Here is a 14,577-nt window from a genome sequence, read left to right on the forward strand (position 1 = left end):
TTTCCTTAAAAGATAAATTTTAATATACAGAATAAAATTCAAGAGTTTATTTTTTCACGTCCCCCCCAAATTTGTAGCCATGAATGCCTCTGAATCTGACCAGGAAAGTTTATATTTTGGTCCAATACATTATTAGACTGCCTGTATGATCAAGTCCGGCTTGATTATCATAAATCATAGAGGTTAATGGAATTTACTTTGAAAATCTATTACTTTTACAGATGATAAATTTTCAATTTTTTCTTAGCTAAGAGTTTATTCCACTTTAGCCTCAGAACCAGATTCAAGATATCTTCCTTTAAAAAAAAAAAAAAAAAGATATCTTCCTTAACAGCTGGTCATCACGTTAGGCTTAATCTAGGCAAATTACTTAATTCTTTATTGAAGATCATAAAAAAACTCCACGATAAATAATGAAAAGGGTATGCAAAATCATTAGCCTCTGTTTGCAATACAGAAAATACATGTCAGTTCTGGACCAAAATAATTCCACTGAAATACAAAAAGTGATATGGAAGAATGAAAGGATTTGCAGTGACTGCTTTTGGTGGTCAGCTACAACGAACCAACAACCATCAGCTGTTTTGGAAAGTGTAGGTGGGTTTTAATTTGCAGATAAAGAATGTCGGTAGTTTAAAAAAATATAAACTCTAAAAAAGCTTGTGAATCATATACAAAAGCAGCTGTCTGAGACCAAGGTTGAAAACCAGAAACTGTGTGTTAGCACCACCAGCAAGCACAGGTCCTGTGACTCATCTGCCCTTCTTTCTTGTGCAGAATGCAGACTTGGCTGTTGTACACATCATTTACAGGTATAAAAACTGGCCTGGAGTACAGGTTTCCTGTTGGGTAAAGTCTTAAGCCCTAAGAGGCACCAAGCAGTTACAAAGGCTGGGCAACCATCCAGATCACAAGTTTCGACGATATAATAAATCCCGTGTTGCCTTATCAACTTTTTGCTGGTAGTCCTCCAATTTGTCAAGTATTTTCTGGGACAGCTGTAGGAGAAAAGAAGGGAATCATTGGAGAATAGGTCAAGGACTGAAAAAGCCTAAAGTTATCAATCACTTTGACTTCAGCAACCAGATTTCCCCTAATAAAGATGTTAGCCATTGTGCTTCATTTAACCACCATTCAGTATAGGAGTCTGCTCTGTGACTCCACTGATATAACTGGACTTTACTGCTATATACAATACTCCAACCCTGTTTTCCTAACGAATTTCTAAATATGCAAATCACACCAGTATTTTTAATAAAAGCTTTATTAGCTCTCTTCCCAGAACCAGAGAGGTTATATCTGATTTAACTAATCATCTCATAAAGGGATTGGGCAGCACGTGAAGGGCAATAAATGGCTTCCGCCCTCTCCTTAATCCTTGAGAACCAGAAAAGCAAGCTTTAAGGTGTAACTGCTAGTGCAAGGGCTTATATAAAATGCCTCAGGAGAGGATTTACTCACTGCAATGTTGTGACTGTTGGCACTGTTCTCTCCCAGAGCCTGGAGAAGCTGATCAATGGAAGAGTATGGGAGCCACACCATTGGAGCTGTTGCAGACAGTGGAAACTGAAAAGAAAAATATCTATTATTTGAAGAAAATCTGAAAAGTGGACCATTTCTTCTGGGTAGCTACTTCCACAGGATTTGATAACATGAAATGCTTTACTTTTTTTAACAAGAAATTGTGTGTGTATGCATACATGTGCGCACACACACGTGTGCACGCAGTACATGACTGGAACCCCCCATCTCTTTTCAACTGGGAAACTGGTCCTTTTCTTAGTTAAATCAAATGTATTTTTAAATTCATATCATCTTTTATCTTAAAGTAGGGCTAAGGCTGATTAAGGATAAACACATTGAACAAAACTCTTCTCTAAATTGTCAATGAACGATACTATTTCCAGTCTGAAATTTAGATGTAAATTATCTGAAAAAACTTTGGAAAAGGAAAGTGTGATAATACAGAATTAAAAGGAAATGTGGGGGCTTCCCCGGTGGCGCAGTGGTTGAGAGTCTGCCTGCCAATGCAGGGGACATGGGTTCGAGCCCTGGTCTGGGAAGATCCCACATGCCGCGGAGCAACTAGGCCCGTGAGCCACAACTACTGAGCCTGCGCGTCTGGAGCTTGTGCTCTGCAAAAAGAGAGGCCGCGATAGTGAGAGGCCGGCGCACTGCGATGAAGAGTGGCCCCCCACTTGCCGCAACTAGAGAAAGCCCTCGCACAGAAACAAAGACCCAACACAGCCATAAATTAAATAAGTAAGTAAATAAATAATAAAAATAAAGGAATTCCTTAAAAAAAAAAAAAAAAAGAGTTTAAAAAGGAAATGTGGATACAAGCCTACCTCAATTCCAAAGTACTGATGTCCTTTTCCCAATACAGCATCCACATATTCTGAAACCAAATCCACAGCTTCTTCTAAAAGGTCATAGTTTAAGTAGAGACGGAGCAACGCAGCAGCATCAACCTTCTGCAAAAAGTTAGTAATTAAGAACATTTACCAACATCCATCTTACCTGGGCATGGACGAAAGGATGTTGAGTGTCTGATTCCCTGGCATTTATACTTTTCATTATAAATAAACGAACACCTTGGTTTACTTATCTTGGGATGAGGGTCGGATTCCCAAGAGCCCAGTTACCTCTGGGCACCTTGTGAGGCCCTTTCTGTTAAGTGGCCTTCCTCACCTTTTCTGTGATCTAAGACACATTTTAATTCTTTCCTACTTCGTTTCCACAGTAGTAAAAGTCAACAAACCTTCTCAGAAATGCTGAGTACCAGAGACAACATAGTCACATTAATTCTCAGAAACATATTAATGACAAATGAGAAAGAAGTTAAAAAGAATCACCAACTTTAAATGCTTGAATTACATTTGTATTTAACTCAGGGTGAGAGAAAAGTGATACAGCCTCAGTTTGGAAGGGCTCTCCTAATTATGTCAGTTACGCTTGCTATATTCTGATTTGATCACAATCTTAACTTTTACCATCTTAGCTGCCTTCTCTACTTTCTCTTTTTTTTTTTTTTTAATTAATTAATTAATTATTTATTTATTTTTGGCTGCATTGGGTCTTTGTTGCTGCGCACGGGCTTTCTCTAGTTGCGGCGAGCGGGGGCTACTCTTCGTTTTGGTGCGCGGGCTTCTCATTGCGGTGGCTTCTCTTGTTGCGGAGCATGGGCTCTAGGTGAGCAGGCTCTGTAGTTGTGGCGCACGGGCTTAGTTGCTCCACGGCATGTGGGATCTTCCCGGACTGGGGCTCGAACCCATGTCCCCTGCCTTGGCAGGCAGATTCTTAACCTCTGTGCCACCAGGGAAGTCCCTCTACTTTCTAACTTAAAAATAAACAGGTTAACTTTCTTGATCTTAAGCTTTATATTCTCTTCTCCTATTGTGCCCAATGTATTTCAGGTACAGTAGTTCTCAAACTTAGCATGCATCAAATCAAATCATGACCTTGTTAAAATATAGATCCTGGATCCCAACTCCAAGGTAATTTGATTCTGTAAGTCTGGGATGGAGCCCAGGAATCTATATTTTGAAGAAGCCCACCATCAAAATAATTTAATGCAGGTGGCCCAAGGACCCAATTTTGACAAAAACTGAAAGAAACACTGTTGCAGAATTTGAAAAGAATTCCACTCACTCCTGTGAATTTTTTGAGTAATGAATAGTGAATGCTGTGTCCCATATATACTCATTGTTCTAAATACATACTCATTGTTCAGTGAGCACACAAGCATGCATTAACTTAATCACCAACACGGAGAACTTTAAGTCTAAACACCCAGTACTTCACAGGACTGAAGTAAACTGTTCTTAATGTTTTTAGCTAAGACTGAGAAGCTATAAGTATATAAGTCGGTATATTTCCATAAATTGTCACTCTATCTTTTCCTTTTTAATCATCTCATGAAGGTATTCAGGACGATAAAGACCAGGTTCTTACTCTCTACAAGTTAAGATACCACTTACCTTATAACTGTTTATAAGCCAGTTAGGCAGAGGCACTCCATGAGACAAGAGCTTGTTGATTACGCAGTGGTGATATAAGTTATTCTGGACTTTGTACTTTTCCAGGTAAGTTGATAATAGCCTCCATGCTTCATCTGTAGCACTTGATAAAAGGAGAAAGGACTTATGAGTTCCAGATTCTTAATAGATAATTATAGTACCATTCAAAACATGTATTTACAAGGAAAAAATCTTTAGACACTCACAACAGAATTGATAATACAGCTAAATGACAACTAACATTATTAGGGCCAATGTGACTTAGGGGTGGTACTAGAAACTAGATGACTTGGATTCTTGTATTTCCCAATAACCGCATATTAACTCAACTAAACAATTCACTTTACTTGTTTGTTCCAGATTTCTAAAACAAGGAAATTGGCTCAGACCACTATTTCCAAACCTGATCAAGCATTAGAATCATGCAGTAGTTCTGATTTAGAAGATTAGGGTGATATCTTGTAATCTGTATTTTGATAGTAATTCTGGTGTTAATTTAGGGTTAGAAAAATAATGTCAGAGGACTTCAAGACTGTAAAATGCTATAATTCTAAAGTGCTAAGCTGCATAATACAAATTATAAATGCAATTCAGGAAAGGGAAGTTTACTGAGGGTTAGGGTTGTTAGAGAAGGATTCTGAAGACACTGCAGTACATTCAGGTAGACACTGGGGAAGGACACGGAGGGTAAGCCCTTGCAGGGTTGGATGAAGACTAGGGCTGTACCTAGACTCCTTAGTGGTGATGACTGATGAGAGCTGATTGGCTGCTAGCCAGGCCCAGGCTTCTGCTTGGGCTGCCTCTCCTCCAAACTGCAATTTGATGCATCTGCAATGAAAATGGTTCCACAAAGAGTAAATTAATTTGCTGAAAAGCACCACATTATTTCGCTACTGAAATTGGAGACGAGATGACAACTTTAGCTCTAGTCTATTACTAAATTCACCCTGGGGTATTGGCTCTTCCCTCTCCTCACAGCCACACAACTGGATGACCCACAAGGCCATCAATAAGTGTTGAGATTATTTACTTACAAGAGAAAATTGATGATGAAAAATTCTGATGGTGGGCTTCCCTGGTGGCGCAGTGGTTAAGAATCTGCCTGCCAATGCAGGGGACATGGGTTCAAGCCCTGGTCAGGGAAGATCCCACATGTCGTGGAGCAACTAAGCCCGTGCGCCACAACTACTGAGCCTGCGCTCTAGAGCCTGGAAGCCACAACTACTGAGCCCACGTGCCACAACTACTGAAGCCCATGCGCCTAGAGCCCATGCTCTGCAACAAGAGAAGCTACCGCAATGAGAAGCCCGCTCACTGCAACGAAGAGTAGCCCCCGGTCGCTGCAACTAGAGAAAGCCCGCGTGCAGCAAAGAAAACCCAACGCAGCCAAAGATAAATTTAAAAAAAACCAAAAAACTGATGGTTTATTTCTAACTCACAAACAACTTGACTAATATTTAGGTATAATGTAACTTCAGTAAGAAGTACTTTTTAACAATGTTTGCAGGGGCCACTAGATGTCCTAAAGGATTGAAGAGAACATATGCCTTATCTAAATGGACACCACTATTTAACCCAGGTTGTCTACTGTCATGTGGCCATGTGGGCTCAGGAATGCCAGATCTGATTTCTCAAAAGAAGCTATAAATCAAGATTCAAAAAAAAAAAAAAAAAAATCATTGTGCGGATTACACAGAAACTGTTCTTTAAAGCAGGCTTGTAGGATACCGGCTCGTGTGACTACTGCTTCACACTAAGCAACAGTAGAGTATTTTTGCATTAGAAAATTAAGATTACAGAAAGACAATTTCATACATACTTGAAAGCAAGTCCCTCAAAGACTGGCATTAAGGAAAGCTTAAAAGTCTGGCAGAGTGATATGGCAGTGTCAAAGAGGCCAGCCTGAACCAAGAGAGTGACCATCTCCTCTGCTGACGAACTTCCTGCGGAAATGGAAAAGAGCTATTTAGTGCACCCAACGGCATATGGAAATGAACTGAACCCAAAGACTGCTTCCTTGATGAATACCTGAGAATAACAATGACACGCTTTAATACCCATCTAGTATACTATGTCCACTGCCCGGCCCTAAAATGTGCTGTTGGTGCTGCATGCCTACCTGCAACTGCGACTGCTGAGGGATCATGCTGGGCTAGAGTGAGGCGAATGCGAGCCAAGGAACACTCTTTCTCCAGATCTTCTAGTTCCAGGATTTCAATTTGTCTATTTGCTATAAGCCAAAGAAAAACATTTTCAATTCCCAAAGTACAAAGAAGTGCCTATTAGACTAACTCAACTTGTCAATTTCCACTAAAAATTAAGTAACATTCAGTTTTAATTTCATGAAGGTGGGGAGAAAACAAGGGGTTCAATAAAAGCTAACTTGAAAAATAAAGCAACATCCCGGTCTCACACTACAGCTGAGTCAAATCAAAGGACTCTAATGACAACAGCTGCAGATGAGGAGGCGCTTGCAAGGCCTTTCACAAATAATTTCAATTAACTCTTACAACTGTGGAACACTGCTCTCTCTATCAGTAAGAAAGGAGCGTGCCCAAAGTGAGGGGCAGAATTAAAACCAACTGTGCCTGACTCTAGAGCCCAGGCTCTTTAAGGAAGGAAATCATGCCTCCACGGTGATACCAAAGGAGCCTGATAAAAAAACGTTTGGTACTAAGCTGATTTAAACACAACAAACAACAAATGCGCGCGCACACACACACACACACACACACACACACACACACACACACACACACACACACACACACACACACACACACACACACACACACTCTTTTTTAAGCATTTTCATTTCCCATACAGGCATACAAAGTTTTCAAAGAGCTCCCAGACAACCTTTAGCAGAATACTGAAAATAAACTACCAAGAAGGAACTCTACAATATTTTAACAACATAACTACCATACATATACAATATACTACAATATAATTATACATAGTATTACAACTACTATACAAAAAATAAATGTAAATAATACTACTGTAATATAACAATATAATTGCTCTTCAGCAAAGAATCAGCATGAGATCCCTGACTCACTTGGGGCAGCTGTGCATTCTCCATCATGATTCCTCTTAGGAGATGCTCCAGGGCGATCATACTGAAAAGACAAAACAAGAGATATAACTGTGAAAAATTAGGGTTTTTTAAAAAATTAATTTTATTTTTTGGCTGCATGGTGTGGCATGTGGGATCTTAATTCCCTGACCAGGGATTGAACTCATGCCCCTGTGGTGGAAGCACGGAGTCTTAACCACTGGATCGCTGGGGAAGTCCCTGAAAAATCAGTATTTTACTTTCATATCATTTTTGTGTGTGTGTGGGGGAACTTTTATTTTTATTTTTATTTTTTTATTTTTTTTTAATATATACCCTTTTTTTTTTTTCCATTAACTATGATCCAGAGCTTTCAGGCTCAAATTCTCTCAACGTAAATTATGTTTATTTCAACTAGCACAGCTCTTCTCACAAAAGTACTGTAACTACTAGACAAAGAAATGGAGTTGTTTGCCAACTTGGCTCACTTAGCTGAAATATGTTACTGAGTCCAAGGACACAGATTTGATCTCCATATAAACCACTTGACTTTCCTTGGTTTCAGACTTACATTCTCTACCCATAACCCTAGGAAAAAGCATAGTACATTCAGGAACTATACAATACAAGTAGCTGGGAATATATGACCCCATCAGCATGCCAAAAAAAAAACAACTCATGGTTCGCCTCCCCTAAAATAGTAACAATAGATTAAATTAACAAAAATGAATGAAATAAAAGCAGCTGCCATTTACTGAGCACTTTCTGCAGGCCAGACACTGTCACTGTTCTAAGCGCTCTACATGAATTATCTCATTTAATACCCAAACAATCCTATAAGGTAGACATTATTATTATCATCATCCCTATTTTATGCAAGAGGCTAACTGGACAGTAAAAGACTAAGTAATTTGCATGAAGTTAGGTTGTCTAACTCCAAAACCACTCTGTTATACTTATTCCTACAATAATTCCGAACTTGGAAACTAAAGGGGTAGTAACATATAACAAATGAATTGCTACAAAAATATATTAAGTCCACAAATATCCCAGTGGAAATTTTAAATGAAATGAAGCAAAATGAGGTAATAGTTTTCAAAGGACCAAACCAAATAAATTAAATGATCCCCAAATTCCAGGATGGAAAGTTTTCATACCACTGCACCAGATACTGGCTGAACAATCCATGCGTATTCTGGGCGAATAAGGCGTAAACAATTAATAGCAGCCAGATAACAGTTGCCTTGCTTCTCAAGTCCCCGGAGAGTTCGAACCTCTCTGCCAAGACGCATTCCGTACTCAAACATCACTGTGCCAGCTATGAGGCAATAATAGATATTACAATTTCAAAAATGTATCTCTTTAGAGATACACAGAGAGTTTGTTACACTTATGAAACATTAAAATTTAAAACAAAATTGAATTTAACTTAAAACCACAAAAAATCATGTGCTGGTGAGAATGTGGAAAAATTGGAACCCTTGTGTAGTGCTGCAGGGAATGTAAACTGGTATAGCCACTATGGAAAACAGTACGGCAGTTCTTCAAAAAATTAAAAATAGAATTACCTTATAATTCATCAATTCCACTTTTGGGTATATACCCCCCCCCAAAAAAAAAATGAAAGCAGAGTCTTGAAGAATTATTTGTACATCCTTGTTCCTAGCAGTATTATTCACAACAGGCAAAAGATGGAAACATCCAAGTTTCCAGAAAAATGTGATATATCCATACAGTGGAATATTATAAATTCTGACACTTGCTACAACATGGATGAACCTTAAAGACTTTATGCTAAGTGAAATAAGTCTGTCACAAAAGTCAAATACTATATGATTCTGGTAGCCAAATTTATAGACAGAGAATAGAATGCTGGCTGCCAGGGGATGGGGGAGGAGGGAATGGGAAGTTGTTGTTTAAGGAGTATAGTTTCCATTTTGCAAGATGAAAAGAGTTCTGGAGATTGGTTATGCAGTAATGTGAAGGTACTTAGCACTACTAAATACTTAAAAATGGTTAAGATAGTAAAGTTTATGTATATGTACTTCACCACCACCACCACCAAAAAAAAAAAAATCCCCCAAACACCTAAAATGTTACTTTTGATGTTTAGATACTACATTCCCAGACAGTACAGAGGACTAGTCTCAGCCATATTGTCATCTATTCCCCACCCAGGATTTGGGTGCTCTGTCCAAATCATAAACTCTTTTTTTTTTTGGCTGCGCCATGTGGCATGTGGAATCTTAGTTCTCCGACCGGGGACTGAACCTGCACCCACTGCACTGGAAGTGTGGAGTCTTAACCACTGGACCACCAGGGAAGTCCCCCAAGATCATACACTCTTATTTTTATAATGCTTTAGTTACATAGGTTGAATGAAATATTGAAAAAACATTGTTCTGAGACAGCATGGGACTCCAGAAACTAAACAGATTTTAAAATTCCCTTTCAGTTTCCAAATCAAATCAAACTATTTTTCATCCCAACAAATATTTTTGAGTGCCTGCAATATGTAAGACATTTTGTCAGAAAAACAGCCTTGCTCCAGAAAGACCTGAAGGTTAATCTAGCTAACCTGGTCTTAATCAGGTTGGTGTAATGGATGTTGTCATTGTGAAAGCAGTAATAGATCTTGAATCATCTATTTTTTCCTTTCTTGTATTATTCAAAGAATACGCAGGACTTCCCTGGTGGTGCAGTGGTTAAGAATCTGCCTGCCAATGCAGGGGACACATGTTTGAGCCCTGTCCAGGAAGATCCACATGCCACAGAGCAACTTATTCCATTAGCCACAACTACTGAAGCCCATGAGCCTAGAGCCCGTACTCCGCAATAAGAGAAGCCACTGCAATGAGAAGCCCACGCACTGCAGTGAAGAGTAGCCCCTGCTCACCGCAACTAGAGAAAGCCTGCGCAGCAATGAAGACCCAACGCAGCCAAAAATAAATAAATAAATAAATTTATTTAAAAAAAAAAGAAAAAGAATATGCAAATATATTTTACCATTAGGAATATTAAGAACATGCCTATGAATTACTTCCATCCATTCTTTCCAATGAAAATGAGTAAGAAACCTAATAAAAAATTCTGAGTGAAAATGGTATAAAAATGTTAGAGGTTCCAAAGGGTAACCACAATGGTCATCTTGTAAAATATGATCTTAAAACAGATATGTAATCCCTTTATTTTATCTGACCTGATAACGACTTCATTGTCATCATACAAATCCAAATTTAGAAACATTCTACAAAAATGACTGGCCTTTCTTCTTCAAATATATCAATGTCATCAAAGGCAAAGGCTAAAAGAATGCTCCAGATTAAAGGAGACTAAACAGGACAATTAAATGCAAGATGTGATCCTAGATCAGGGGGTGAGGACAGTATGGGAGAAATGTACTATTAAAAAAAATCATTGGTCTTCCCTGGTGGTGCAGTGGTTAAGAATCCGCCTGCCAATGCAGGGGATACGGGGTCGGGCCCTGCCCCGGGAAGGTCCCATATGCCGTGGAGCAACTAAGCCCATGCGCCACAACTACTGAGCCTGCACTCTGAAGCCTGTGAGCCACAACTACTGAGCCCCGCACACCTAGAGTCCATGCTCTGCAGCAAGAGAAGCCACCACAATGAGAGGCCCATGCTCGGCAACAAAGAGTAGCCCCTGCTCGTCACAACTAAAGAAAGCCCGCACACAGCAACGAGGACCCAACGCAGCCAAAAATAAATAAATTAAAAAAAAAAACCCATTATGTTTGGCAATATTTAAATATGAATAGCACATCAGATAAGAGCACCACATTTACATTTAATTCACAAGATTAGTTACATGTTCTCAATTTGATAATTGTATTGAGGTTATATGAGGAAATGTCCTTGAGATGCAAGTATTTATGTACTGAGACATGATGTCCACAACTTACTCTCAAAAGGATCAGCAAAAATAAGAGAAAAGAAAGGCCAATAGCAAAATGGTACAGGAAATTAAAACCAGCCACAAGAATTCAAGGGGCCTTTAGTGAAGTAACATTTCTTTTAAAATTAGACGGAATGGACTTCCCTGGTGGCCCAGTGGCTAAGAATCCACCTGCCAATGCAGGGGACACGGGTTCGAGCCCTGGTCCAGGAAGATCCCACATGCCACGGAGCAACTAAGCCAGTGCGCCACAACTACTGAGCCTGCACTCTAGAGCCTTCGAACCACAACTACTGAGCCCGTGCGCCACAACTACTGAAGCCTGCACGCCTAGAGCCCATGCTCTGCAACAAGAGAAGCCACCGCAATGAGAAGCCCGCACACCACAACGAAGAGCAACCCCTGCTCGCCGCAACTAGAGAAAGCCTGTGTGCAGCAATGAAGACCCAATGCAGCCAAAAAAAACAAAAAAAAATTATAAAAAAATAATGATAAAAAATAAAATTAGATGGAAGATACACACAGAATGCCATCTAACTAGAAATGCCTCAAGAATGTTCTAGAATGGGAGAAGTGCCTTTTTCTTTTGGCCGTGCTGAGTGGCTTATGGGGATCTTAGTTCCCTGACCAGGGACTGAAACTGCGCCCTCGGCAGTGAAAGCGGGGAGTCCTAACCAGTGGACCACCAGGGAATTCACGAGAACTGCCTATCTTTATAGGGCTAACAGGTAATCCACAAAAAGGTGAAGCTAACCTTGAACTTAAACATAAGTTCCCCAAATGCCTGTAGAGAACACTTGTCCAATGGTAAAAATAAGGTAAAAATTACGTAAGTCAAACAGATAATATTTTTTGTAAAACACGATACAACTGATAAGGTTGCCTCCACAAAGACTGTATGCTTCGACTGCTTACCCTTCCGGTAATTGTGACGATAGATGTGAAAGGCATACAGAAGCTCATAGTAATTGTGAGTCATAAGGTCCACAGCTCTCGCACGTGATTCAATTATTCCCACAACCTAAAGGAGGCAATCAGATATCAAAGTTAGTAGCCAGCATGACAACCACCACAGCTGTGTCCAGTCATCCGTGGATTAAATAAAATTACCTCATTATGCAGATTCACATAGGGAAACTCCACAAGATCCTGTAGCTGTGAGCGTTCACAAAGAACTACCACCAGCTGCCGTAAACAATCTAACTGTCTAGAAGGAAAGAAAGGGATAGGAGGGTAAATTTTCCTAGTGGATTACACAGGGCTGGTAAATTGCCTCCTCTAAATAAGACTGTGAGATTGATTACCTGCTGGAATCAGGAATTTGGGTTAAGGCTTCATATGCTTGGCTATTGTGACCTAAATCCAAATGATGTTTGAAAATGCATGTCCTTAAAGTAGCCTAAGTATCAAACATAGGGGAAAAAAGAACAATAGAAATTAAAACACCACATCCATGATAAACCTCAAGGGCAGTAACTAGATTACAGTTAGTCCTTACCTGACTTTTCCAGTCATCACCTGCTTCAGTTATTGCTGATGTAGCCAATTGAATAACCAGTTCAGGCAAACCAACGACATCGAGCAGACGCAAAACCTAAGGAGAAATAGAAGAAGAAATTTCCATTAATATTAACATGGTACAGTGCACTTCAAATTGGAATACGATTTAAAATCAATTAGAAAGATAAGTAGGTAAGGTAAAGATTAAATCAAAGGTGCTGACAACAAGATGGACAAGATTATTTGGTTAATATTTAAGATTTCCCTTTAGATTCTACTGTTAAATAAGACACCTGTTCTAAAACCCTTTATTGGTCTTTTCTGTGCACAGCTCTACCCTCAGTGTTTAGTACATAATAGGTTCTCAGTAAATGTTTGTTGAATGAACAAATATAATTTCACTACTAACTTTTCCTACTAACTGTTTAAGTCACAGATGAATTTAAAGCCTAGTAAATTAGCACCACAGCCTTATAAAAACCCTAAAGGGAACACATTAATGTTTGACATAACCCATTTCTAATACAACATAGGATAGTACTCTTCAAACTTTTTTGATTGTCCACCCTATTAAGAATGTCTGAGTACACTCCCCAGACATTTACTTATACTATATACACACATTTCTAAAAAACATGTATAATAACACTTTCAAAATATAAATTTCTTAAGGATGAAGATAAAGGTAGTTTAAAAATTATTATTTTTATTTATTAGTACTTACTGATTATTTGGTTTTTCGGCCTTATTAGCAGTATAAAAACATCTTTTTCTTCTGGATGCTTACAGTTTTTTTTTTTTTTTAAGGTTATACTTCTTAATGAAGTATAACATAGTTAGAAATGTACACAAATCCTGAGTACATAGCTGGTTGAATGTTCACAAAGTAAACATACCCATGTTCCCAGCAGCCAAGTTAAGAATTATAATATACCAATACTCCAAAGCCCCCGCGTGACTCCTTCCAGCCACCACTGACTTTTATTAGTTTTGTTTTTAATTTCATGGAAATAGGATCTATAGTATTCTTTTGTGTGTGTCTGCCTTTTTATTTTTTTTAAAATAAATTTATTTATTGATTTATTTTTGGCTGCGTTGGGTCTTCGCTGCTGCACGTGGGCTTTCTCTACTTGCGGAGCAGGGGCTACTCTTCGTTGTGGTGCATGGGCGTCTCACTGCGGTGGCTTCTCTTGTTGCAGAGCAGGGGCACTAGGGCGTGCGGGCTTCAGTAGTTGTGGTGCACGGGCTTAGTTGCTCCACGGCACGTGGGATCTTCCCAGACCAGGGCTTGAACCCGTGTCTCCTGCATTGGCAGATGGATTCTTAACCACTGTGCCACCAGGGAAGCCCTGTCTGCCTGCTTTTGCTTAACATGTTTGTAAGACTGATCTATGTTATTTCATTCAGCAATTCATTTCATTGCTGTGTTGTAGTCCATTGAAAGAATATACTATAATCCATTGATCCATTCTGTTAATGGACACTTGGATTGGTTCTAGTACCTGACTTTTATGACACGCTGCTTGGAACATACATACATATCTCTTTTGGTAAACATGTATATCTTTCCGTATATATTTAAAATTGTAATTACTGGGTCAGAGGGCATGTCAAAGATTGGAGCCAGTAGGTAAAAAGTTTTCCAAAGTGGCTGTAACCAATTTATACTCCACCATAGGTGATCGGGATGCCTTGATTATTTGCATGGCTTCCTACTATCTTGAATTGACATTTTAATTCAAGGTACACTTAGTTAGATTTTAAAGTGGCATTCTTGAAAAGCTCAATCGTTTCTGGCTGATTCTCAGACCTGATTATAGACCGTCGTTGTTTTTACCTTGCAATGTGGTTGATGAAGAGCCTATATCAAACGTAGGAATGCCAGCCCTATCTTATCCTCATTTGTTCGTATGTACTTTGTTAATATTATATTCAATCTGGCTGCTTCACAGGAATTTTTTTTTTTTTTTTGGCCACACCATGCACGGGATGTGGAATCTTAGTTCCCCAACCAGGGATCGAACCCATGCCCCCTGCATTGGCAGTGTGGAGTCATAACCACTGGACCACCAGGGAAGTCCC

General features: G+C 39.3%; 1 protein-coding gene across 1 annotated transcript in view; it reads right to left on the reverse strand.

Moving 5' to 3' along the window:
* Window positions 1–14,577, reverse strand: part of NUP160 (nucleoporin 160) — a 59,317-nt gene continuing 44,740 nt past the window's right edge. The window contains exons 24-36 of the mRNA XM_068555372.1: window positions 12,494–12,589; window positions 12,300–12,394; window positions 12,106–12,202; window positions 11,911–12,016; window positions 8,238–8,398; window positions 7,084–7,144; window positions 6,139–6,249; window positions 5,839–5,962; window positions 4,746–4,847; window positions 3,981–4,122; window positions 2,349–2,474; window positions 1,462–1,566; window positions 1–998 (exon numbers count right to left, since the gene is read on the reverse strand). Coding sequence (XP_068411473.1) covers window positions 909–998; window positions 1,462–1,566; window positions 2,349–2,474; window positions 3,981–4,122; window positions 4,746–4,847; window positions 5,839–5,962; window positions 6,139–6,249; window positions 7,084–7,144; window positions 8,238–8,398; window positions 11,911–12,016; window positions 12,106–12,202; window positions 12,300–12,394; window positions 12,494–12,589 — 1,416 coding nt within the window. The 3' untranslated portion in view covers window positions 1–908. The remainder of the gene's footprint in view (window positions 999–1,461; window positions 1,567–2,348; window positions 2,475–3,980; window positions 4,123–4,745; window positions 4,848–5,838; window positions 5,963–6,138; window positions 6,250–7,083; window positions 7,145–8,237; window positions 8,399–11,910; window positions 12,017–12,105; window positions 12,203–12,299; window positions 12,395–12,493; window positions 12,590–14,577) is intronic.

This window comes from Eschrichtius robustus, chromosome 11 (assembly GCF_028021215.1).
Source record: "Eschrichtius robustus isolate mEscRob2 chromosome 11, mEscRob2.pri, whole genome shotgun sequence".
In the NCBI taxonomy this organism is placed as follows: Eukaryota; Metazoa; Chordata; class Mammalia; order Artiodactyla; family Eschrichtiidae; genus Eschrichtius; species Eschrichtius robustus.